The 25831-nt window shown below is 36.9% G+C and overlaps 1 protein-coding gene across 2 annotated transcripts in view; it reads left to right on the top strand.

Moving 5' to 3' along the window:
• The window catches only part of il6st (interleukin 6 cytokine family signal transduce), a 31789-nt gene extending 6862 nt beyond the window's left edge, over positions 1-24927 (top strand). Inside the window, exons 2-16 of one of the 2 annotated variants that reach the window (XM_084400584.1) lie at positions 4415-4492; positions 4581-4892; positions 5788-5932; positions 6069-6235; positions 6362-6516; positions 6678-6843; positions 7815-7891; positions 8030-8231; positions 9913-10095; positions 12495-12629; positions 12782-12928; positions 13017-13157; positions 13297-13393; positions 15346-15427; positions 23341-24927. In XM_084400584.1, the coding sequence (XP_084256710.1) occupies positions 4417-4492; positions 4581-4892; positions 5788-5932; positions 6069-6235; positions 6362-6516; positions 6678-6843; positions 7815-7891; positions 8030-8231; positions 9913-10095; positions 12495-12629; positions 12782-12928; positions 13017-13157; positions 13297-13393; positions 15346-15427; positions 23341-23895 (2640 nt within the window). In that variant the 5' untranslated portion in view covers positions 4415-4416 and the 3' untranslated portion in view covers positions 23896-24927. Of the gene's footprint in view, positions 1-4414; positions 4493-4580; positions 4893-5787; positions 5933-6068; positions 6236-6361; positions 6517-6677; positions 6844-7814; positions 7892-8029; positions 8232-9912; positions 10096-12494; positions 12630-12781; positions 12929-13013; positions 13158-13296; positions 13394-15345; positions 15428-23340 lie in introns of both variants that reach the window. The other variant, XM_084400583.1, reaches the window with a different exon arrangement.
• Positions 24928-25831: the final 904 nt, after the last annotated feature.

Here is a 25831-nt window from a genome sequence, read left to right as displayed (position 1 = left end):
AACACATTTAGAGAGGTTTTGCTTTTTGGGGTGAAGGTAAAAAGCAGGGGGGGTTAGATGGCAGAAGAGAAAAGTACTTCTCTAGAGAGGCAACGGGACAAAGCGGGTTCCCAGTTTGTTGGAACATGAAGCCACGCCTGCTCTCCTTATTTCTGTCTTCATTGAAGCTCATTGTGACATACTTTAGACCATTTTCGTTTGTTAAAATGCGGAATGAGTCTGGAATGAGTCCTCGGTTCCCCTCTTTTCTGCACGTCAAACCAGACTTTGTTTACGTGTCCTTCAGGTGTGTTGGGATTAAGCGCATCGGACAGTTTTATGGTGCTGAAATCTTTGTGACGCTCCGTTTTATCACGACCCTCTCTTCTCATTGTCTTTACGACTCCAACAAAAACATTATTGGATGAGGTGAATTCGCTGTCTCTCATCAGACACCAGGACAAACTCAAAGGTGGATCATTCAGGAATCTGTTCAGACCCGCACGTAACGCTACATAGCTACTACTGATCCCATATTTTCCGCCTTTGGAGCTTCTGACAGTTCCGTAGAAGTCACGGAGAAGTGCGTTGAGTTCCGTCTTGGTGATTTTTTTTTTTTTTTTTATCACCCTTTTCACTGCACCAGTCACCGAAGCATTTCACTGCCCATTGGGTTTGCTGCACAGTATTTTTTTCATTACGAGTCTTCTCGAATGTATCAATGTTACATTTCAGCACTTCAGCATGACGGTTCATATTTGTAGAAGTCTCTCCAAATTGTTCCTCAAACCACTCATCCATCGTCATGCCATCTAGTAAATCGAAATTTACTTTAAACATTTTAGCCTTTTTAATTCTTACGTTTTTTTCTCTGTTTATGTTGATACGTGTGGTTGCTAAGGGTGTTGCTAAGGGCCCAGTGATAAATAGAACCGTTGGGTGAAGCGGTCATAGCCGTGTTTTATCGTGAATAAAGCACAGCTATTGACCAATCAGAATCAAGGATTGGATCTAACCGTTTTATAAAAGATTATAACAGTTTTCCCCCAGTTAATTATTATGCATCTAATATGTATTTAAAGTGGTCTTTTTCTTTTTGTAATTTTCAGTGTGAACAAAACGGTATAGAATAGTGCATATGCGAGTCGGGACGAACACAGTCTGAAGTGAGTTTAACATTTTCCAAATTGAATTAGCAGTGATTTAACTGAGAGTAGGCGCGTTTCCATTACAGATTTGCGCAAAACTTTTGCGATTGTTTTTTACGTTTTTTTTTTTTATGTCGACAAAAAGCTATTGCGAAATGACGGCGTTTCCATTAACCGATGTTATGCGACTAAAACTTCATTTTTTTCCTCTCGCGATAAGTAAAGTCATTCCAAAAACCATGGCAACGGACGTTGGTAGGATTATGTATATCCCAGCCACTGCACTGGCCATTATTATTAATGGATGGAGAGTGTGTTTTCCAAGCATTAATGGTAAGGAACGACCCTTATTATACTTGTGAGCGCCACATATGAGGTGTTTCTGGGTGTTTCTCCCTCATATCTGCTTCAAGGTCTTGATTGTGGCATTTATTTGAGGTTTAGAATCCATTATTCCTGTAATTCTTTTGCCTTATATGAGTTTAATAAAGAACTCTGTCTCGTATTCTGTCCAAACCAACCGCGTCATCTACGTCAGGTGACTGTAAATGCGCAAAAACTGTTTCCATTGCAGTTTCTCTTTTTCGAATTGCCTGAAAAACCACCTCATGAGAGCGTAAAAACTTTTTTACAATAAATGGGAGTTTTTGAGAAATTGACGTGTTTCCATTGGACGTATTTTCAATTCGCAATTTCAATTTGCGCAATTTGAAGGGTAATGGAAACACGGCTAGTGATTAGAGCCCGACCGATATGGATTTTTGGGGGCCGATGCCGATACCGATAAAAAAAAGCCAGATACCGATATATCGGCCGATATTATTTATGTGTATATTATAATACAGTAGCAATATTATTTATGTGTATTATAGTACAGTAAGTTTGGACACACTTTCCAATTGGTGTGTACAAACTTTTGATGGGTACTGTATATAGAATACACAGTATAAACAGAATAAATATATAAACGTTTTGCAATGATCACTCAAATGTGATCAAACACTTGTGTGACAAAGATATGTAATGGAGGCAGGGTGAATGATAGAATGAGAATTTGAGCTGTAACCAAACTAGTTTGCATTGCATTTTATATTTTATTATATTCTAAATTCTGTTGCATAATCTTCACTAACGACTTTGTCCTTTTAATTTAGTCACCTTATTTAAAACATAACTTGTATCAATAAATATATCAAAAGTGTCACTGACAAAACCTTATCTTCTATTTTTAATCTTAATTTCTCTAATATCTACCAGTGGAGGAAGAACTCAGATCTTTTTAGTAAAGTAAAATGAATCATATCATAATGAAAACGTTTATAATTACATATGTACAGTAGTTTTATACTATTTTAAATTAGTAAGCAAAATGTACTAAACGTGAAACTAGGCTAGCCTACTCTTAATGCAAAATGGCCCTATATAAAGTGTTATAATTATATAAATTATTGGAGTAGGGCTGGACCGGAATATTCGAATATTCGTTCGGTGGGTTGGTAGTGGATTTGAAAGTTTGACATTTGAATATTCGTTTTTTTTTTTTCACATCTGGGATCCCCCGCGAAACGGTTCTCATTCGCGCTTGAATAAGGCCGGCGACACACTGACTGCGTGGCATGGCCGTTTTTATTTCGGCTCCCATGTTAACAGGTTGGAGTTTGCACACTGCCTGCGTGAGACACGCGTCTCTCAGGCCCGGCTCGAGCCACGCGGAAAACGCGTGCAGTGCATGCTAGAAATATAACCGACGTCTGAGTGTTCCAGCAACGGTGTTCTCTGGCTAGAGCGCAGAACAGCGGAGTTTGTATGGACAAAGTGCATGTCTGAGCTTGTGTTTTGGGTTAAGCTGCGTTGCTTTGACATTGTGGAAAATAGAATAATAGAAACAAAATGTATTAGCCTTTTTTTACCCGTTATTATCAATTTAAATTAATCTCGTTTTTTAATTTAACAATTTCGTTTTTCTTTATTTAAATTTCGTTTTTCTTTATTTAAATTTCGTTTTTTCTTTATTTAAATTTCCTTTTTCTTTATTTAAATTTCATTAAATTTCTTTATTTAAATTTTGTAATTTCTTTATTTAAATTTAGTTTTTCTTTATTTAAATTTCGTTTTTCTTTATTTAAATTTCGTTTTTTCTTTATTTAAATTTCCTTTTTCTTTATTTAAATTTTGTTTAATTTCTTTATTTAACTTTTGTAATTTCTTTATTTAAATTTCGTTTTTCTTTATTTAAATTTCGTTTTTCTTTATTTAAATTTCGTTTTTTCTTTATTTAAATTTCGTTTTTCTTTATTTAAATCTACCCTTTACTGTCAGTAATTTGTTAGTCAGAAAAATATTAGATTACCTTAAAAGTATTGCTTAATTTAACAGACCTGTGTGTGTGCGTTTTATATCACTGCAGTGTCCTTCTCGGACGCATTCTCTGCCCGCGGGAGGTGCGCCGCTTCCAGCTCGCGCTGTTCTGTAGTTTACTAAAAGTGTATTAATTCTGAATGTGTTGCATCTCGCGTGTCCATCTATATTGCACCAAATGCCACAATGCACTCCCTTGAGAAGTCGATTGGATTAAATAATAAAAATGCAAACGGACATACAGACACATAGAGAATCCTACCTTTATTAGAGAGAAAAATATGTTCAGCTCCGTCTATCCGATGTCCATTACTACCGAAGCTTCGAAGCTCAAAAAGCTTTAACACTGTGTCTACACCAGAAGCGGCTGTTATTTTTTGCCACTTTTGCCAGTTCTTTGTGACAGCTTTTAGGTGCTTTATTGGCAGCGTCATCCTTACATAAATCATGCACGGCGCACGCTGCATTTTTTTTTTTTATATTAATTTATCGGATAGTTAGGAAAATGCCTAATATCGGCCGATAATATCGGCCTGCCGATATATCGGTCGGGCTCTACTAGTGATGTCCTTAATATTAACCTGAAAATGATTCAAGAAACCAAACAAAAAAACTCACTGCTCTTGATTTATTTCAGTGTTCTTTATTACTAATTTCTTGGATAAAAACTTTACTTCATTGAAAAATTGGTGGTCCAGTGACAGGTAAAACACTTTTTTCCTGACAGTGGAGCGTTATTTAAAAACTTGGCAGTTTTCAATTGTAGACGTTTTTGATTGCGGCATATGGGAGCGATCCTCTCGACCCACAGCAGTGAAATCATGTAGTTTAATCTAAAGACGTACATTACAGGGATATGAAATGTTCTGAGTGGGAATTACCACTATCTGTATTCACTATATCTCTATCTATATTTTTTATTTTTTCAGATATGTCCAGTTTTGATGTGACAATGGACGCTTCGCATCATTTCTTCTTACTCTTGATGTTTTTGCACTGTACAATAGGTAAGCCATGTCACAAGTCATTTACTCCCAATTAACAGTTTCTTAATTGTTCTTGAGTGATACTCAATTTAGTGTTTTGTCCACACAGGAACCAATCCATCCTGTGTAAAAATTCTTCCAGACTCCAACAGTAGTATTCCTGTTGAGGTGGGAAAAGACTTCACAGCGACATGCTACCTGCAGGAGGGATCTGAATACATCTCAGATGACATTGAATGGTTTTTGAAAGATAACCGCAGCATTGAAAAGCAGCATTATCATAAAATAAATGAAACGGCCGTCAGTGTTACCGTTAACGCCAACAGAGACATGAACGGCTGGTTGAAGTGCAAAGCCTCCAGGAAGTCCTTGTCATACATAGCACCACCGTGTTCCTATGGAGTCTCACTCCTTCCAGGATGTGAGTGTCTTCTTGCTGCAATCACATCATGTGTTACTTTCTAATTAAAAGGCTGGAATTCTTCCACACTCCAGTTGTGTTTTAGTGTTGTACGTATTGTAGGGATAGTCCCCTAAAGGGACATGGTGAAGGAAAAAAAGATGAGATGGGAGGAAAAATTATGTCAATGCTTTTGCATTCTCTCGTAAATGTTTTGCTTTCCCCTTAGAAACGTTTGAGTTTTTTGGAGGAACACAAAAGTTTTGCGAGCGAACGCAGTGTTTCTCAGGGAAACGAAAAACGTTTGCGAGAGAACCTCAAAAGAAATGGCATAATTTGTCCTCTTGTCTCATATGTTTTTCCTTCACCTTGTCCCTTTAGGATAGTTCCACCAAAAATGAAAATCTGACTTTGTTTCTTCCATGGAACACAGAGGAAAAATATTGCCAAGTATCCAGACATTTCTGTCATTATAAGCTTTCCCTGCCTTAGATTTGAGATCTCAGGAGCGCTCAGTTCAGTTTCAAATAAAGTATTTTTTTCTTCAAAGTCCATGATCATTGAGGTCACACCTGGCCCGACCCGGCCAACCCTATTTGAATTAAGTGAGATTTCAAGAATGTTTTCAGCAAATAACGGAATCATTATTTCACACAGAAATCTAGTGTGTGGCTTTAGAACATTTGGTTAATATTGACAATTTTCAGTGAACCGCCCCCTTAAGAATCTTTTATTAATTTGTGTATAAAAATGTAGGAGAAAAGCAGCCCTTCTGTTGTGGGAAATGCCAGAAATGTTGTTTTTTTCCATTATTTAAAAGCTAATGTATTATTGACTTTTACTTCATTATGTATTTTATTCATTTATGTACAGGTATTCTGTTTACATTCAGTGTTTTTCTGTTCATGACCTCCAGACCCTCCGTTGAAACCAGAGAATCTGACGTGCATTGCTGTGCAGAAGGGCAATACTATTTCCCCTGACTTACAATGTTCCTGGGATCCAGGATCGCGGGATCCGCTGCTCGACACCACTTACACCCTTCATGTTAAACTGTATCTGTAAGTGTAGCTGTTGTACCTAATAACACTGCATCAGTTGTTACACCTATAATTCAAGATGAAAGACTTCAAGAGTTCAAGACTTCAAGACTAATTCAAGAATATCACTTACTTCCTCTTCTTTTTCTTTTTATAGAGGTGATCAAGAGTATTCCAGCAGCTGTAAACAGCGTCTTGCAAGAAGTTGCACCGTCAACCTGAGCACTTTTCCGTTTTTCATGAGTATGATTGTGTGGGTTGAAGTGAAGAACGGGTTGGGGTCAGTACGGTCAGACGAACTTCAATGCTATGCTTCGAAGTTTGGTAAGATATGGGCTTTTGCATTAGGAAAGAGTTATTATACACTCTATATGGATGCGTAACTTCAGCTATCTTCTTCACTTTTTAATAATTTTTTGGTTTTTATTTGTTTTTGCATTTGTTTTGTAGCGAAACCCAATCCACCATTGGGTGTCCAACCTCTTGCTGAAGCTAACTTCTCCACATCTCTCATGGTTACTTGGAAACATCCCATTGAAAAGTCAACTATGAAACTCTCTTATGTCATCAGATACTGCCAAGTAGACTCCGATGTTTGGACCGAGGTACGAGAAAGCCAAAAGCAGTTCAGATTTTAAACTGGTCAAGACAAATTATGATTTTTTTAATGTGAATAGTGATTGTTCGATCAAACATTTTATTTACCTACCAAAGCATTTCATTATGGTTCAGTGGGGGTTTCTTATTTCAAACATCCCTCTTTCAGGTGCCTGAGAATTACACCCGAGCGCACACGGAGTCGTTTAGACTGCAGTCGCTGAAGCCTTACACTGAATACGTGGTACAGATGCGATGCATTGAAGATCAGCAAGGAGTGACAAGCTACTGGAGTGACTGGACCGCCAATGCTACAGTTCGCACTGCAGAAGCCCGTATGACCTGTATTATTCCCAAAGTTATTTAATTTTTCTGAAAGGGTTGTTTTTATTTGGACAGCTGATGGAAGGATCCTAGAATTGCTAAATAAAATAAATAATCCTAAACACTGAGGATGACTTCAGAACAATGTTGCGGGGAAGCTACTTTGAAGCTGTAGATTTGTAAAGTAGTTAAAGTTACGAATTTTCAAGTTTTTTTCCGGGGAGGGTCCAGAAAATGTGATGTTTATCTATCTTGCGTTCAATGACACATTAAACAAATGCTTATACAATGTTGAGGGTAATGTCAAAAGAGCCATTTTGTATTGTAATGTCAATGTGTCATGCAAAGAAAAGGGATTAATTCAAACTATAGTCTCATAAAGAGCCAGATCTAAAACTATCAGAACAGTGTAATTTTAATGAACTCATCTGTCGATATGATGCCGGTGAATTGCAGAGGTCATGGATCGCTAAGCTCAGATGCTTTCTGAACTGCTGTTTTCTCACCGTTGTCATTTTTGTTGTATTTATTTTGTTATTGAGAGGAAAGCGCGCAGCACATATTTACGTTCATCTAAACGTCGCTCTCAGCGGTTTTAAATACAGGAATACGCGGAGAATGAATCCAAACACACCATTTTACTCACTAATGAATTGGAGAAGATAATTTACAGGTGCAATGTGAGACTAACCACTTCAATAGAATGAATCTGACTTTCCAATGCAATAAATAAGAGAGTGAGTTTGATTATTCTCTGGACTTGCTTGACAGTAAAGTGTGTGCAAATAGTAAAGCATGCACAAGCAGCATGACATTAAAAAAGTGATGTAAAAAAGCAGCTGAATTGCTGTCAAGCTACTAAAATGCATATTTAAGTTAGCAGAATCAGTGCTTAATTACTTCCCAACATTCAAAAATATTATTGAACCTGCATCTGCATTAATATTTATCAGTACATTTTTAAACCATCTTATTTCCTCAGAGCCAGCAAGTCCACCAGATCTGTGGAGAATCATCGAGGCCGCTCGTGATAATAGAAATGTCAAATTACTATGGAAGGTAAATTCCTTTTTTTTTTTTTTACCTGGCAAACGATAAAATATCTTATAGTGTTTGTACAGGGTGGAAATCTCTGTTAGTGTAATATTGAATTTCTGTTGACAAGTTTAATCATTTTAATATTGTCTCCTATAACAGCCTCCTGTGAAAGCTAATGGAGTAATAAATAAATATGACCTATATATCAACGGGAAGCTTGAAAAAAGCTATGAAATACCACATAATCAGACGCATTCGATGCAGTTGCCACCAGGACAAGAGGCAACCATTGAAATAACTGCAACCAATTTAGTTGGAGCGTCTCCTAATGCAACTTTATTCATTCCAAGATCGGATCAAGGTATATTAAAGACTTCAGTATTTTGCATTAGTTATTTTAAACAATTTATTACTTTTTTAATTTCATTATACTTGTAACATTTTAACCCTTCTGTTGTCGCCTTCAGAACGCCTGTAGGACTTCACCAGATAGTCAAGTCACTTTCATTTATATAGCGCTTTTAACAATATAGATTGTTTCAAAGCAGCTTTACAGTGATAATAAGAAATTAAAGGGGTGGTTGATCATGATTTCAATTTTCTAACTTTAGTTAGTGTGTAATGTTGCTGTTTGAGCATAAACAACATCTGCAAAGTTACAACGCTCAAAGTTCAAAGCAAAGGGAGATATTTGCTTTTAAAGAAATTGTTTTTAAGGACTACAACAAATGGCTGGTAGAGACTACAGGACATTCCTCCCGGGTTAGTGACATCACTAACCCTAAAATGTACATAAACCCCGCCGCCGGGAACATGCAAGCAGTGTTGAGAAGAGGAAGAGTTGTAGTCGAGCACATTTGTGAGTCTGCTCAAGCTGTCGCATCCGTCGTTTCACATGCAATACAGTGCATAACACAAATGCAATAGCATATCACTCTGTAGACATCTTACAACAGTTCCCACACGAGCAATTTATAGATTATCATGACAAAATATGCCAATCAAAGACTTGAAGATAGTTAACTCCACATCAGCAACTTAAATTCGTCAACTAACTGTTCGGAAACGTCCTGTTGCATTCTACATGTTGTCGCTTCTTGAGTTTCTTCATCGTTGTTTTCAGTTTAAACATAAAAGGCAGAACAGTTTCTGACATTTTAGTGTTTGTCTGTGTGAGGTAATTGGAGCTGCTAACACGCACACACACACACACACACACACACACACACACACACACACACACACACACACACACACAAAAGCTCTTTAAGCCCCGCCCCCTGTGCCAGGAGCAGCAGCTCATTTGCCTTTAAAGGAACACACACGAAACGACGCGTTTTTGCTCACCGTCAAAAAGGGACAATTTAAACATGCTGTAAAAAATTATCTGTGCCGTATTTTGAGATAAAATTTCACATACACACTCTGGGGACAACAAAGACTTATTTTACATCTTGTAAAAAGTGTCAATATACCACCCCTTTAAAGTAACAGTGACTTTTTTGGGTTTACAGCAGCTCTAGAATAAAGTTATTGTCCAGCTAAAGTTAGTTTTTGATTGATTCACTTCCATTGCAAAGATCATTAGTCATTAACTTAGGGGCCGCTAAAACGACACCGTTCTAACTGAAAACAGAAAACATTTAATTTGTAAAGATAGTGTAATATAAATGGTAATAAATTAATTTGTTGTGATGGATGTGAAAAGTCAGCCATATTGATATCATAATGGCCATGTGTATGTGATATACGTGAATTACAATTCTAGCTCATAAGATATACGATAAAATATGAAATTCCAAAAGAACTGAAATTAATTTGGAAAAGGGACACAAAATTTTAACCGATTATAGGACAATAGAATGGTTAAATGTAAGAGTGTATATATATATATATATATATATGATTTGATATGTATCTGTCTATCTATTGTTCTGTCTATCTGTCTGTCTGTCCATCCAATAGTGCTGTATTGTAGAAGGTTAGATAAGAGAATGGGGCATATGAAAGGTGTAACGTGTGATGTGTTTGTGGTTCATCAGAGCTTCCTGACGTGGGGAGTGTGAGCTGGTCGGTGCGTGATGAAGAGCTGCGGGTGGAGTGGACTCATCCTGGCAACGCTCATCTCTCTGAATTCCTGGTGGAGTGGGTGAATCTGCAAGGGGAAAAGCTTCAGCCACACTGGCAGAGGGTTCCTCGCTACGTCAACACCACCACACTAACCGGTACCTGCGCTATATTTTCTAAAGCTCGACTGGCTCATAAGCTGGCCTTCATGGAATCTGTGCTTATTTATTTACATTTGAATCCACTGATTGTCGGTGGTACAGCTGAATGAATAAAATAAAAGGTGAATAAAAATGCTAAATATGTTGACTTAAGCTGTACATATTACTTTGTTCAGTTTGTCCCTTTTATTTAAACAACATTAATTCAGTCCTTAAAATGCAAATATTGTGTGTAGAAGTTGTGAGAGATAATATTGCCAGTAAACATTGTAAATTTGCTTTGTACTTATTAGACCCGTTTCGTGCATCTTGTGTCTGTAGCGGGTTTGCTTGCAGTTATTGCTGTTACAGCAGTGTTGGTGGTAGCAAGCAAGGGGAAGTCACTGTTTCACACTGAGTTACGGGGTTTTATGAGAACTTCTAGAGCTGCACGGTTTTGGCTACATTGAGAATCACGTTTTTTTTTTTTGCTTCTGCTTCAAACAGAATCACGATTTCCCACGATTCTGAATGGACAACTAAACAAAATAACATATAATTACTAGAGGTTTTGACAAAATGTTAATTGCTGTAGTCTATTTAAAATGTTTAATTAATCTGAATTATAAAAAAAAAAAATCAGTTTGAATGAATGATTCAATGACAAATGCATTTTTAACACATTGATGTAATTGATACAATCATTATTGATACAATCATTATCATTATTATTCTGTGATCATTTGAATATTTGTTACACAGAAATAATGATACTGTGTGGTTGAAAAGACTGTTTGTGAAGCTGTTTCATATGACAACTTGCTCTGGTTTAAAGCACAGATCTGAATGTTCGTTGTGATTTTGTCAAAGCAGGGTTCCCGCGGGGTCTTAAAAAGTCTTAAATTCTGAACTTTAAATTTAAGGCCTTAAATTGTCTTAAAAACAGGCAGATTTTCATCCGCGGTCTTAAATTTCATTTAGTCAGGTCTTAAAAAAGATTTTACCCTCGTTCATTTCCAGAAACGCTGGCCGCAGAAAGTTATTACAAAGTAGCAAAAAAGTATCGAAGTCGCTCGCCAAGAGGCAGGTAGGCGCGCGGTGAGCGAGCTTATAATTGAAGCGACGCGCTCGTTTTTTTCCAGGTGCAGGGACATGAAAAAAGACATGAAGGATGCGGGCGCACCCAAACACTACGGGTGTTTTTCTCTTCTCTGTAAATAAATCTTCTAACAGAGCTACAGCAAGTGCTTTTCGGCGGTGGAAATCCATTAGCCACTAAAACTTTTTTGTTATTGTGGAGAGCGCAGGGCATGGTTTTATAGCAACGACAGACAAGATAAGCTAAACTGTATTGTAAATGTCAGTAAATCTTTTTTTATAAAAAGAATGAGTCAAAAAAGATAGAAATATGTTAAGTCTGAAATATGTGAGGTTTATCTTTTTATAAAACCCTTTTTTGTCAGCTTTATTTGAACTTGTACATGTTAGTATATAACATGTTGCAAGACACTTTTAAAATCTGGCTATCATTTTTAATCGTATTATTTTAATGTTTATGTTAGTGTGTATTGATGCTAATTTTATTTGTTATTTGCTGTTTTTCGACATAAAACTTAAAAAATAGTATTAGTACTCTTTGAACAGGATTCTGTGGTAACAGTGATCATTTTTGGCACTATAATAATTAAATTAAATGTTCATGCCATTTCATCTCTAGTTATGATCAACTAAAATCAACTAATTATGTGTTTTTTACAGTAGGCCTATAATATGCAAAGTACAATTTTCTATAAAAAAATTATATCTGATTCTGTTCTTTTCTCTGACACGCGTTGTTGGGTGTGGAAGGTTACTAATGTGATTGCTTTATCTGTAAATTAAGTTAATGCTTTTTCAATTACTGAATTCATTGAAATAAAATGAATTCTTTGATTAGAATTTTTTTTGGCAATGCGTCGTGTAGGTCTTAAATTTAAATCTTTATGGTCTTAAAATGTCTTAAAAAGGTCTTAAATTTGACTAACTGAAACCTGCAGGAACCCTGCAAAGGTTTGACAGACACAGCCGAATCCCTGTTGTTTAGGAATGAGATCTGAATCAAGATCGTGATCTTTTAACAATTAATCGTGCAGCTCTACAAATTTCTCAAATACATGAAAGATATTCAACAATACAGAAAATCAGTCAGGGCAAACTATTTTTCACAGCACCGTTTAAGCTGAAGTTTTGCGGAAGAAACACTTCAAGTTTTGGTTTTGACTCTGTTCTTGTCTCAATGCCCCCAAAAATTAACTATATATATATATATATATATATACATCACAATGCGCACACACACACATAGTTGCAGTTTCAGTGTTTGAGAGCAATGTAGCTGGCATTTAAAGGTGACCAAAGTCTTTTTTCCCTTTCCGAAGGTTTAGTAGAACTGGAGCGGTACAACATATCAGTGTATCCAATTTACCAGCAGCGCTTTCACACCCAAGCAGGTCTAGTAAAGCGCATCCAAGCAGGAAAAGCAGTGACCGAAGCAGCCTACATTAAACAAGGAGGTATGTATCTCAGATGTGTCACAAATTCAGATGGCACCGTCAAGTTAAGTTGTTAATGTGAAGTTAATGCAGTTTTCTCATAAAGGACAAGTTACTGAAGTATACTCTTGTAACAACTTTGTGGTGTGGTGGGTTTTTTTTTTTTTTTATAGCTCCAAAAGATGGCCCTGCTCTCAAAGTAGACCCAAAGAAAAATGTTGCTGTGCTGACATGGGAGGAAATACCCCTGGTCAATCGGTGTGGATTCATCACCAACTACACATTATTCTATAGGGCCGGGAACACTGAGCACTGGCAATGTATGTTCAACACATGATGGTTTTGTAGTGTGTGATGAAATGAGTGTGATGATTTCACAAGCAGATCTTTATCAAATGTTTTTAGCAGCTGTGACGGTGGGTCCTAATGTCCGCTCACATTTACTGACTGATCTGGCCAGTGAAATGGATTATGCGGTTCATGTCATGGCATCAACAGTAGCAGGCTCCAGAAATGGATCAGACTTGAGTTTCAAAACATCGAAGTATGGTATGTCTTTTAGCCTCATTTTATAAATTTCTTATTAAATTCTTAATGATGCCAGGTTTTATTGTGATTTTAAACAAGCTTAAGCTACAAAAGGATGTGACATGCGTTGATGCTTTGTGCATTTGTTTCTTGGCTGTAGGTGATGGAGAGGTGGAGGTGATTGTAGTCGTGGTTTGCCTCAGCTTCCTGTTCCTGACCGTCTTTATCATAATGCTCTGCCTTCGGAAAAGAGAAGTGTGAGTCACTACTTTTCACCACTCAAAATGAAACGCAAAGCAAGACTTCAACTTTAACTTGCCACTTCAGTTTAGTTTCTGAGAACCCTTGCTCTGGAAATGCTAATACAAGATTGCTTAAAAGTTCCTAATTGCCTGAACAGTCTTTGTAAACTTTGTGCACACTGTACACAGTTCAGAAGTATGTATAATATGATTAATTAAAAACCCTAAAAACACATTTAAAATTTTTACTAAATGAAAAAGCATTTTTATTTATATTACACAATATAACAATACATGCAGTTTAAATAATATACAATTTAATCAATTCTTTATTAAAGGTAAATTATGTTGTTACTTACTCATTCAACTTCATTACTGACTCTTATGTTGTTTCATGCATTTGACAAATATCTTTATGCAGCTTTTATTCACTACAACGGCCGTTCATGGTGTTGTTCATAGTGTTTCACAGAGTTCCAAAAAGGACAAAAAAAAACTTTTTTTCTATATAATGAAAGTGAATTATGACCAATTGCTGTTAGGCATTCAAAAAAGACAAAAGGCACCAAAAAGCACCATAAACGTCCGTGTACCTTTTGGATAATTTGTTTTCTCGTTTTTGTCTTCAAAACGGGAAACCGATGAAACCGTTCATGAACATAAAAAAACTGATCTTGTTTGTGTTTTGGGGTTTATTTTAGTTAGTGTAGCAAAACCATGGTTCATTTGTGGTTACCATGGTTTAACTATATTAAACATGTTTTTTGGTTTTACTGCCCGATCCACTGCCATGTAAGCTTTGCCTCACAAACGCTAACTTTTATAGTTGGTCAGCTAAATACACAGGCAGTGTGCCAAATATGTAGGCTGGGAGTAGTTGTGTGTGGACTGGAGATGCGAAGTAAATTAATATTTATGAGATAAATTAATATTTCACGGCGCTCAGGTGAATTTATGTCTAGACAGAAGAAAGCCTTGTCTAGGCTCTGCCCCGGCACAGTTTGTGCCAAGCCATTTGTTAGTCTGGTTGTTTAATGAGAAAGATGAAATGTAGTTGCAATAAATGCTTTAATAATCCGTACAACTTGCAGCGGACCGTAGGACTATTATTCTGTTGGCACGGTTTGATGTTGACAATCAGCGGAAAGGGGCGTTTCATTTCCGCCCATGTAGAGTTCAAATATTCAAGCTGTTTATTCATTTTGGTTTCCATTTGGTCAATTAGAACAAAGTATGATGAAAACGAAAATAAAAATATGAACAAACCCACATGAGATTACTTTATGCTCATGAGAAGGGTCGAATAAGTGATAAATGAAGAAAAAAGTTTTGAAGAAAACAAACCCCAGAGAAAACAAATTATCCAAAGGTGCACGGACCCATAAAGCTAGTACATTTTATTCATTTTATATATTCCAAACCTTCTTTGAGTCATGTGACTTATGTGGGGAAACAACTGAAATTGAAGTTGTTATTCACTTATAATCTTCTCTGGCACAGCTTGTAATTCTCATTCTTGTATATATTTAAATAAGGCAAGTCGAATCATGTCAGGTTTGCACCAGGTTTGATGTTAATGATGCCATACATGATCGATTGCGACTGTATGTGTCTTGTAATGGATCACAATGCACCAATTTTTATATGTGCATATTCAGATAGCTTGAATGAGACTTTAGAGTTATGCCATAGAGATATATTTTAGTGCAAGTGTCCTGCAGACTGTTATGTTATATTATTTACCCAAAAAAATCCCACAATCCCGCATAGAAGGATTGTAAAACTAGTCTAATAATATGCTCTTTGGGTAACTTAAAAAATGCTTCATGATGGCATTTATGATATTGTTTATAGCCATAAATCATTCTAAATATATCGTGAATTCTGGATATATCACCTAGCCCTACTTATAATAGAAGTAAATGGTGCTGTGTGGTGTTGAATTATTTTCTTTCTCCTCTGTTCAGGATTAAGCAGCTGTTGTGGCCACAGGTCCCAGACCCGTCTGACAGCTCTATTGCCCACTGGTCACCTGATTTCCCTGTAAAGGTCAGTGAGCTACTGTATAAAGCGTCAAAATAACTTATGGGTGAATCTCACAAAAACATGTCCAGAAAAGAAATTATATTTTGCATATGGAAAATGAAACCTTTTAAGACCATAAAGTTTTAGTTTCATTATGAAATTGACATGTCAGTTATGCCATGAGTTTAAACCCTCACATTTTTGAGTAATGTGTCCGGAAGTTGTACTTCATTAAACCCCTTTAGGCATTAATAGGCATATGTGTAATTTATTATGTTTGTCATTGATGCTACGACTCAAAAGACGAAGTTCTCACTCAGAAATGTTCATGCTTGGGCTGCAAGTTAAAAGTACTGTGTAAATGTAAATTAAATTGCAGCCATGTCATTGTGTCTTATGACATATGCAGATGTACCCCATTAAATAGTTATGTGAAATGTACAGTGATGTAAATTTGCCACTATGCCATACTGAAAAATGCCCGTCCTAGTATGAATCGTGGTGAGCACAAGCTTAGGACATCAGAGCCCGGTGTGGAGTACAAGCCCAGGCTATACATTTTTTTAAATGTGTGCGGAGAGGCCCAGCTCGCTGCATCACTCACTTCTTGAAAGGAAACCCCTGATAACAAAGTCTTAGAGGCCGCCATTCTTCTAACGTGAGACGAAGGCCGGCCACGTGCCTCATAAGCCACATACACCTTCAGAGTGGAAGGGGATGGCCCAAGAGAAAAACAATCCTGAAGGATCTCAGACACTGAACCGACCGGGCAGTTAACTGGGTCCAACCGGCATTCTCTGCACCATGAAGTGAAGACTCTCCACTTAAAGGTGTGAAGGTCCCTCATAGAGGGAGCTCTAGAGTTTAAGATGGTCTCAACAACCTCAGTCGAGAGACCAGAGTTCAAGAGTTGGTCCCCCTCAGGTGCCAAACCCACAGTTTCCAAAACTCCGGGGGAGGGGTTGTCTCTATGAGGGATTGTGCCCCCTGCCTGGGAAAGGAGATCTCTCCTGACAGGAATCTCCCAAGGGGAGCCGTCGAGGAAAGATATTAGGTAAGAGAACCATACTAATAACAGCAGACAAACCCTGTAATGCGAGCTCTCTCTAGAATTACCGGTAGCAGAGCGATTGTGGGAAATGCATACAGATGCAGCCTCGTCCATGTCTGCACCATGGCATCAAACCCCGGTGGAGCTGGATACATTTGGAAAACCAAAGTGCATTAGAGAAAACCAAACCAAACAGATCCACTTCCGCTTGTCAGGACCTCTCCCAAATCAACTCCACTGTCTTGGGGTGGAGTCTCCATTTTAATGCGATATGGCTCAGCTTGTCAGTCCCCCCCATCATGAAAAAATAGAGCAGAAAACGGTTCGCTCCAAGACCTTGACACCTTGGTGCCCTGCTAACTTATATTTAATTGGGCAATGGCATGAGTAACAACCTCCACTAGCTCCTCATAGGCCGGAGAGGGAGGTGGCGAGTCTCTGGTCTTCCCTGCCTCTATGCTGAACACATCCACCTCCTTAGAGCTGGATACGTCAGCTCCGGGCCTTCCCTCGGGGCTTAAGAAACCATAAAGCATTCCGGTTCCCGGATGAAAGGGCTGGGTCCAACGGGTGAGAGCTGAGAAAGGGCAGAGCCCATCTCAAACTCCTCTGCTAGATCAATCTACATGATTGCCGCTCTGCCTCAGCAGAAACCACAGAGCTGACTCTGCAGTTTTTTATGATTAACTACTGCTGTTGTGTGGAGTCTGAAATGAGCTCATCTCATGCAATTTAAAGAGTTAGTTAAACGTTAAATTAAAAATTTTCATCATTTACTCACCCTCTTGTAATTCCAAACCCTTTCAAACCCATCATCTTCAAAACATAAATGGAAATGTTTTAAATTAAACATTGCTGTCCCTCTATTGAAAGTCAATTTACCCAAAACTCTGATGCTTCAAAAAGACATTATAAAAGTAATGTAGACATATAAACACACATATAAACACTGACCAGAACACACACACAGAGCTCACCAAACATGTTAAAGGGAAATTCAAACTTCCTTGACGTGTGAGAACAAACCTCACTGGTTCCTGGATCAAACAAGCATGTTTGATGAGCTCTATGTGTGTCTGCTGGTCAATATTTATAAGGGAATAGAAGTTTAAATTAGACCTGTTCATCATATAAAGCAATCCTCTCTTCAGGAGATTTAAAGAGCCTCTCTGTTCATAAGGATTATTTTATCATGCCTTTTATGATCTTTTTAAAGCAGCAACATTTTGGTTGCATGGACTTTGAGTGGAGGGACATACATTTATCAGGTTTCATCAAATTTGCTTTCAAAGATGAAAAAAGGCTGATGGTTTTGGAATAACATGAGAGTGAGTAAACGATTTTATAGTAATTTATAAACTATTCCTTTAAGGCATTAAATGCAATAAGAATTGATTTTCAAACGTTTGTCACAGCTGCAAAGCTTGGAAATTAAGTTTTAAATCACTAAATTATAGATAATATAAACCTCACCTGCAGCATAGGAATACACTCGCTCCTCTAAAAACAGTGCCTACATTTACGGGAAAAATAAATGACAAGCTACTACATTTTTAAGATCCCATTACAGTTAGTCTTCCTTTTATTAGGTCAATTTTATGATACATGAAAATGCATTCCTATTTTAGTGGAAATTGGTGTGCATATTTCTCTGTTGCAATACAAATGCGTTTTTCAATACTGTAAGTGATTTGACTGGCAGTGCTTGTATTCAACTAATTCACAAAGAATTTCTCACCCTCCTTAGTGGTCTGGGAAAAATAGACCAGTATTTGCCCTGGTTTGGGGGCACAAACATCCATCTCACAGCAGTTTCTTAATTTTCTCTGACTGTCTGGTGCTTGTGGGAAAGTCCTGTGAGCATATTTATTTTGCTTTGTCTCGTTTTTTGGCATGAGATTTAGTTGGGTGGCGTGTGAGAGAGCCTGAAAACATGTTTTCCATGCCAAGTACTTTGGCAACCCCGCTAATACAATTATTTTCATTTATACCAGTATAAAGGCAGAGTACAACCATTTGAACAGTTATATGTTAAATATGTTTTTTTAAATAATGGAAATACATTTTTTTTTCCTCTTTTGGCTTTGTGGTTAATTATGACCTGGTCATGTTCATGTTCAGTTTTGTGAGATTCACCCTTATATAAAGGTCGTCTGTAAACCATGTATATTGTAAACGGTTGGGAATCGTTTGAATTTTAACGATTCTGATTGCAATTTCGATTCTGCTAATCGATTCCGATTCTTGTTGATTCCTAATTTCGATTCCAATTAGGTAAAATAAAATAAAAACGTAGAATATCATGAACAAAAATCAACAGACCAAAGAACACTTACACAAGGAACGTTTGCCAGTGGTTTTAAAATACCATAGAAAAACAACTAGAATAAGACAAGTAAACACTCAGTAATTAAAAAAGAACAAAAATAGCAATGGCAACAAATAGATACAACTGAACAAAGATACGATTGAAATAAACAGTGTTTTAAGATTTTCAGGTTACAGAAAGTGTAATCAAATGTAAAATAACACTGCACTTTATAAATAAAATATACCCTTACAGGTAACCCTTCCTTTTACAGTCCCCTAATTACTAGGTATTTACCTGGTAAATATATGGTAAGTTATAGTTGGTTATTGGTAATTTCCACAGGTAACAAGTATGTAAATGCAGAGAAACTGCAAACTAATTACTAGGTATTTACCTGGTAAATATGTGGTAAATTATAGTATTTTAGTGTGTAATTACTTAAGGTGATTAGTATGCAATTACAGAGGGATTTAAAAACACCACTGTTAAATATCAACTCAACAAAGTACTGTGTACTTGTTCCCATACACAAAATAAATATATTTTCAGGATATATTTTGGAATATATGCAAATATTTGAAATTGGCCCAATAAATATATTTCATACTTATATTTCATATATTTTTGTTATATTTCAGAATATATTTCAATGTATTTTTTTCTGTATGGGTCCCCAAAAGTGTCACAAATATATGTGGCATATATTCCAAATACATTGAAATATATTCTGAAATATAACAAAAATATATGAAATATATTTTTTGGGCCAATTTCAAATATTTGCATATATTCCAAAATATATCCTGAAAATATATTTCAAATATATTTCTTTTGTGTATGGGTTACCTGTTTAGGTTGGTAATAACTCAGATTTAATTGTGTACTTCCTCAGAATGTAGGCAGACTATTTTTAGAAACACCTCCAGTATTACTCATCAATTCAAGTTAGGTTTGTAGTTATCCTAGGGTTATGTTGGTAACAGTCCATGTTTATTTATTACTATCTTGAAATTAAGACGGTAGTTTCCAATAAATGACCTTGTCTTACATAGTTGTTGTTCATTGCTACACCCATTTATAGGGGGTTTATCAAATAATTTACCTTACACTTACCTGGTAACTACCCCGCAGGAACAGTTTTCCCTGTCATGGCACGTCTTAAATACTGGCTATGTTCTTGCAGATGTTTTTACAATTTACTCAGTAAGTAAAGTGAAACTGTACTGTAAAAGGAAGCCTTGTTTTTTCCATGGAATTACTGGGATCTTACCCAATAATCTGTAATAGCTATTAAAGATAATTGGGTAAGATCCCAGTAATTCCATGGAAATAAAAAGGCTTCCTTTTACAGTACAGTTTCACTTTACTTACTGAGAATGTTCAACGTGATCTCATGAGAATATGTGTGTATTTTTACATAAAGTGTAATTCTACCATACGTACATTTTACTTTTTATACACACAGAAACGTATAATACTGACGTATTTACAGCACTAAAATGTAAAATGTTTACGTATTAACAGCACAAAAACGATTAGCCTACATGCAGTTAAACAAGAATACACTTTAGAACCTTAAAAATACCTTATTTAATCGTTTAACCATTTTAATATTTTGTTTATTTACAGTGAGACACAAAATGCGTTTTCTCCAATAGAACAATAATACACCAAAACCCAACATAAATTCACAAAAGACATCAATTTTATTATACTTGATATAATCCAAATCTTTAGAATCCATACGTTTGCAAGAAAGAGATCCACATTCAGCCCTTTATCCAGTGAGTGATCTTCATCTCCATTTCACAGGCTTTAATAACAACAGCGCAGTCTGTAACTGTCAAAACCTGCGGACCCGCGCTCGTGATGAATTCAAATAAAAAAATTGCGCCCTCAAGAAGCGTTACGACATGTTTTATGGCAGTGATATCAAACGCTCATTGGCTCTCGCCTGTTTGTCCATGTTCGTCACAGATTGTGACATGCCGTATTTCAGTCGGTATTAACCAGGGGGGAAGGAAGTCGACCGGAAGTTGAAGTCGGCCGCGTGCCGCCATCTTGTAGCAGAACTTCACCTGCAGTTAGCATCCCATTGACTCCCATTCATTTTGGCGTCACTTTGACAGCGAATAACTTTACATCTGAGGCGTTTAAAGACTCCATTTGTCCATTATTTATTTCTAAAGAAACACGACAATGTATAAAATGCTCCATTACCTTGTAGCTTATGTTAAGGCCCCGTAGAAGCAGTTTTTGTAAAAGTAGGCTAACGATTGCGTCATAACCACGCGACTCTCTGTCGCACAGTAGAGAGATTACCGTATGGACGGGAGGAGAAGCTCGCGGGCAATCGCGGGGACGTGGAGGCAAAATGACAATATAATTAATCAGAATACCTAGCAAAAGTTGCTCCTGCTCCAAGCTCATGGACAGCTCCTACTCACACTCTCCGTCTCTGCAAGATTCGGAAGGGAATGATTCAGATTTCTCTTGGCACAGCTACTAGAAGACAGACGGGTTGCTCACGTGGTCCGTGTAACGCTTTGCTCGGTTTGAGTCTGCGCGTCAGGAAAGGAAGTGCTAAGAAATCGCGAAAAATGGGCTTCACTTGTCTCAATTGAGTTCCAATGGGGTCGCTGTGTCCATTTCTTTTACTGTCTATGGTATTAAACTACATTTGAAATGGAGAAGCGCGCGCGCCTTCACACAGAGCGAAGCCGAATTAACATTTTCATGGATTAATAACTTAAATTCTGCTCTGTACCTCATTCAAAACTATTATATACTGAAAGAGAGGACTGTGACTGCAACACATCGTCATGTGAACGACTTTTGGTACCGGTTTTGACATTTTCGCAATAAATAAATCATTGTGATTACACGTATGTTGTTTTTCTTCATAATTGTAGCCTATAATGTAGTTTTAAGAAATTGTTATGGGTAGGTTTAGGGGTAGGAGTAGGATTAGCTGCTAAAAAAAATATATTTTAATGCTATATTGTTAATAAAATTGCCATTTCCCTACACTCTGTACGTTTGATCCTTTTTATATTCAGTATAAAATGGGTAACGTTAACGTTATGTTTAGGTTGAGAGTAGGGTTAAGGGATCTTCCATTTATCTATAAAACGGTAAAAGGTAAATTATACAGATATCTTAATGATATGAAAGATTCGTAAATATTTTACGTTTTGTAGCTGTAAAAACTTAATAATGTTACGTTTAATTGTTGCAGATACATCCATATCATACGTTTCAGCATCAATCCAAACGTACAAAACGTACGTTTTCTATCTTTGAAAATTACGTATCACTACGTATTAACAATGAGACCAGGCTGGAATGTTTTAGTTAAGTTGCAGAACACACATGGTAAAAGTTTGTGATTTCAAAAATGTTTAAGCAGTAGCAAAGGATGTGGTAAGAGTCTGGTAATACAATGGAAATAAACAAGGCTTCCTTTTACAGTACAGTTGCACTTTACTTACTGAGTAAATTGTCATGTTTTCCTTGGTAACATTGCAGGACATACGAGGACATTTTTTTTTACTATATGGAAAAGGGAATGATCAGGTTATATGGTACAATTCCAGTAATACCATGGAAAAAACAAGGCTTCCTTTTACAGTACAGTTTCACTTTACTTACTGAGTAAATTGTAAAAACATCTGCAAGAACATAGCCAGTATTTAAGACGTGCCATGACAGGGAAAACTGTTCCTGTGGGGTAGTTACCAGGTAAATGTAAGGTAAATTATTTGATAAACCCTCTATAAATGGGTGTAGCAATGAACAACAACTATGTAAGACAAGGTAATTTATTGGAAACTACCGTCTTAATTTCAAGATAGTAATAAATAAACATGGACTGTTACCAACATAACCCTAGGATAACTACAAACCTAACTTGAATTGATGGGTAATACTGGAGGTGTTTCTAAAAATTGTCTGCCTACATTCTGAGGAAGTACACAATTAAATCTGAGTTATTACCAGCCTAAACAGGTAACAAGTGCACAGGACTTTGTGGAGTTGATATTTAACAGTGGTGTTTTTTTTCCCCTGGTAGTTTCTCTGTAATTGCATACTAATCACCTTAAGTAATTACACACTAAAATACTATAATTTACCATATATTTACCAGGTAAATACCTAGTAATTAGTTTGTAGTTTCTCTGCATTTACATACTTGTTACCTGTGGAAATTACCAATAACCAACTATAACTTACCATGTATTTACCAGGTAAATACCTAGTAATTAGGGGACTGTAAAAGGAAGGGTTACCGTCACGGTAAAATCACTTTTGATGTGTGCACAGTACAGAAAACAGTGCACGAGTCTGTTTAAAATGTTAAAAGTTATGTTTAAAATCACTTTCTGTGAGCGCGCTTGAATTGTTTAAAGTCATATTGAAATGCTCACAAAGGAATCGATAAGGGGAATCAAAATTTTTGTTTTATAACAAGTGTCCAATTCCTGACTGCAAGTATTCGATTTCAAATTTGGAATCGATTTTCGATTCCCAGCACTACCTGGTAAACAAACGAATGCCTTGTAAACCTCTCAACAGGCCGATATGCCCAAAGAAGACGTTAGCGTGGTGGAAGTGGACGTGTTTGATGGAAAGTCTTTGTGCGAGGAAGACAAAACCGTGCTGCCTCTGAAGAAGGACAAGTATCTCTCTGAGGAGCACAGCAGTGGCATCGGAGGCTCGTCCTGCATGTCGTCGCCCCGCCACAGCGTGTCGGACAGCGACGAGAGCGACTCGGGCCAGACCACGGCCAGCACCGTGCAGTACTCCTCAGTGGTGGCCAGTGGGTACAAGGGCCAAACGCCCAACCATCCGCCCCCTGTGTTCGCACGCTCCGAGTCCACCCAGCCGCTTCTGGACTGCGAGGAACATCCGGACCTTCTCAACGAGAGCGGCGGCCACTCCAGGAACTCTTACTTCAGACGAGGCAGAGAACTTGAGGCGGGCGTCCTCACTCAGGACTGCGACGAGTCCAATGGAGGCTCTCTTATTTTCTGCCCAGTGCAGGAGGAAGAGGTGTCTCCCATCATGGAGGACCCGCCTGCCTCTGGTGTAAGTTACATGCCGCAGCAGAGCGGCTATCGACCTCAGTAAAGCTAAACTCATGAACTTTAATTTGAATGGGATTTGTTGATGAACTTTCACATTTTAATGGGATTGCAAGCTTACGCCAGACATGTATGGTAACACTAGACTGCTCCCCAATGAAGCTGTCTGCACTTCAAGACGTCACACTGCCATGTGCCTTCTGTGGACTAATGTTTGTTGCTTCCTTGTTTAACTGAAATGAAATGTTGCTGTTGTTTTGAGCCACATGCATAGTTGTAGCATTGCCTTAAATAGTTTTGCTATAAACTTGTCAAAGTCTGTTTTTATACCAATGGATTTCCTTTTGATTTTACTGTTGCTGGCAGCTTACTAAGACTCAAGTTGCGATTGTAATTTTCCTTGCTCACAATATAGACACAGTGTTGTTCTGAAAAAAAAAAGAACACTTTGTGCCATGGTGAATTATGTTACTGACATGTATTATGGATTGTGGTATTGCAAATATTAGTATTTTCAATAACATGCTACAGAATGTCAACCCTAGCTTAAGTTAACCTTGCTTCCAAGTTCCTTGTGATAATTTTCTCCAGATAAAACTAACACTACATTGAAATGTCAGTTATGAAATGCAAATATTTCATTGTATGCCTTATCAAATGTATCCATGTATCTCTGTGTGACTTATGTTTATATCATTGCATCACTTGTATGACTGATACTAGGTTAAATAATGACTTTATTCAAATGTTTTGTAGTCTTATGGTTCACTGGTGGCACCAAACAATCACTTCTATCTACCATCGTTAGACACCTTTACTTCTATCTCAGGCTTTGCTTACACCTTCAATCTATGGATATTGCTTGTAACAGCAGCTTCTCTTGATTGGTGAGTCCCACTTCAGGATTGTGGGTAACTTTGCCTGTAATATGGCAAGGTTCTAGGTTTGATACTTAGTACAACAAAGTTTTGAGAAACTATGTTGTATTATAAGCAATGAGAAATTGAACCATTGTAAAACGAATATGCATGATTTGAATATACACCAAGTCTTATTAAAGTTACAAAAGTTCAGGCAAGAGTAGTATGTGATTTTCTATATATATTATACTGTATATCACTGATGGATCCAGCTGAAACCTGATTGGCCCATGAAGTCAAGTCACATTTATTTATATAGCGCTTTTTACAATACAGATTGTTTCCATCTGCCTCTGCCCTGTCACTTGTGATCACTGATCTGCATCAATTCAACCCACGTAAACATCGCTCATTCAAGGACTTGCATTTATTGCATGGATGCCCTTATGAAAAAGAAATGTATTCAAGTGTGCTATTAATATACTTATTTTAAACTAAAAATAAGAAAGTATACTTTCAGTTTGCTATTTATGTTCTTCTAAGAAATATACTCTGTAATATTCAGAAATATATTTTAAATTGCGCTTAAGTACACTTGACTTGTACTGACAAAAAAGTATAAGTATATTTGGCCTTGTACTCAATTATACTTTTAAGTATATCTTGATCAAAAGATTAAGTATTCTAAAGTATACTTGGCTTGTAGTTTTTTCTCACATAGTTTTACATTTTGTCTTATAATCTTACATTGTTTGCAAATATTGATTTATAAAAAAAAGCAGATATGTTTCTAATTCTGAGTATCTGAATTTCTGTTTAGGTTAGTCCACTGGTAGTGTGCATAGGAATTTACTTCAAATCTACTCTTTCCCCACCAATTTTCTGGCTATCTGTGTTTTCACTGTTCTCAGCGTTTTCTTTAAAATGTTGCTTTTTTATTAAACTTACCCACATTCAAGTGTTGATCAAAAAGGATGCATGAAGCTAGAATAAAATGTTTTTAAAATAGAAAGAGCTGAAGTACAGCTTAAGTTATACTTAAAGTATACAAATATTAACACCTAAATAGGAATATAGTAATATAGTTAGTGCAAAAATAATATATAAATAGTAAACTACAAG

Source organism: Rutilus rutilus (assembly GCF_951802725.1).
Source record: "Rutilus rutilus genome assembly, chromosome: 25".
Classification (NCBI taxonomy): Eukaryota; Metazoa; Chordata; class Actinopteri; order Cypriniformes; family Leuciscidae; genus Rutilus; species Rutilus rutilus.
The sequence above is the reverse complement of the archived record's forward strand: the minus strand, read 5'-3'. Positions and strand labels throughout refer to the sequence as shown.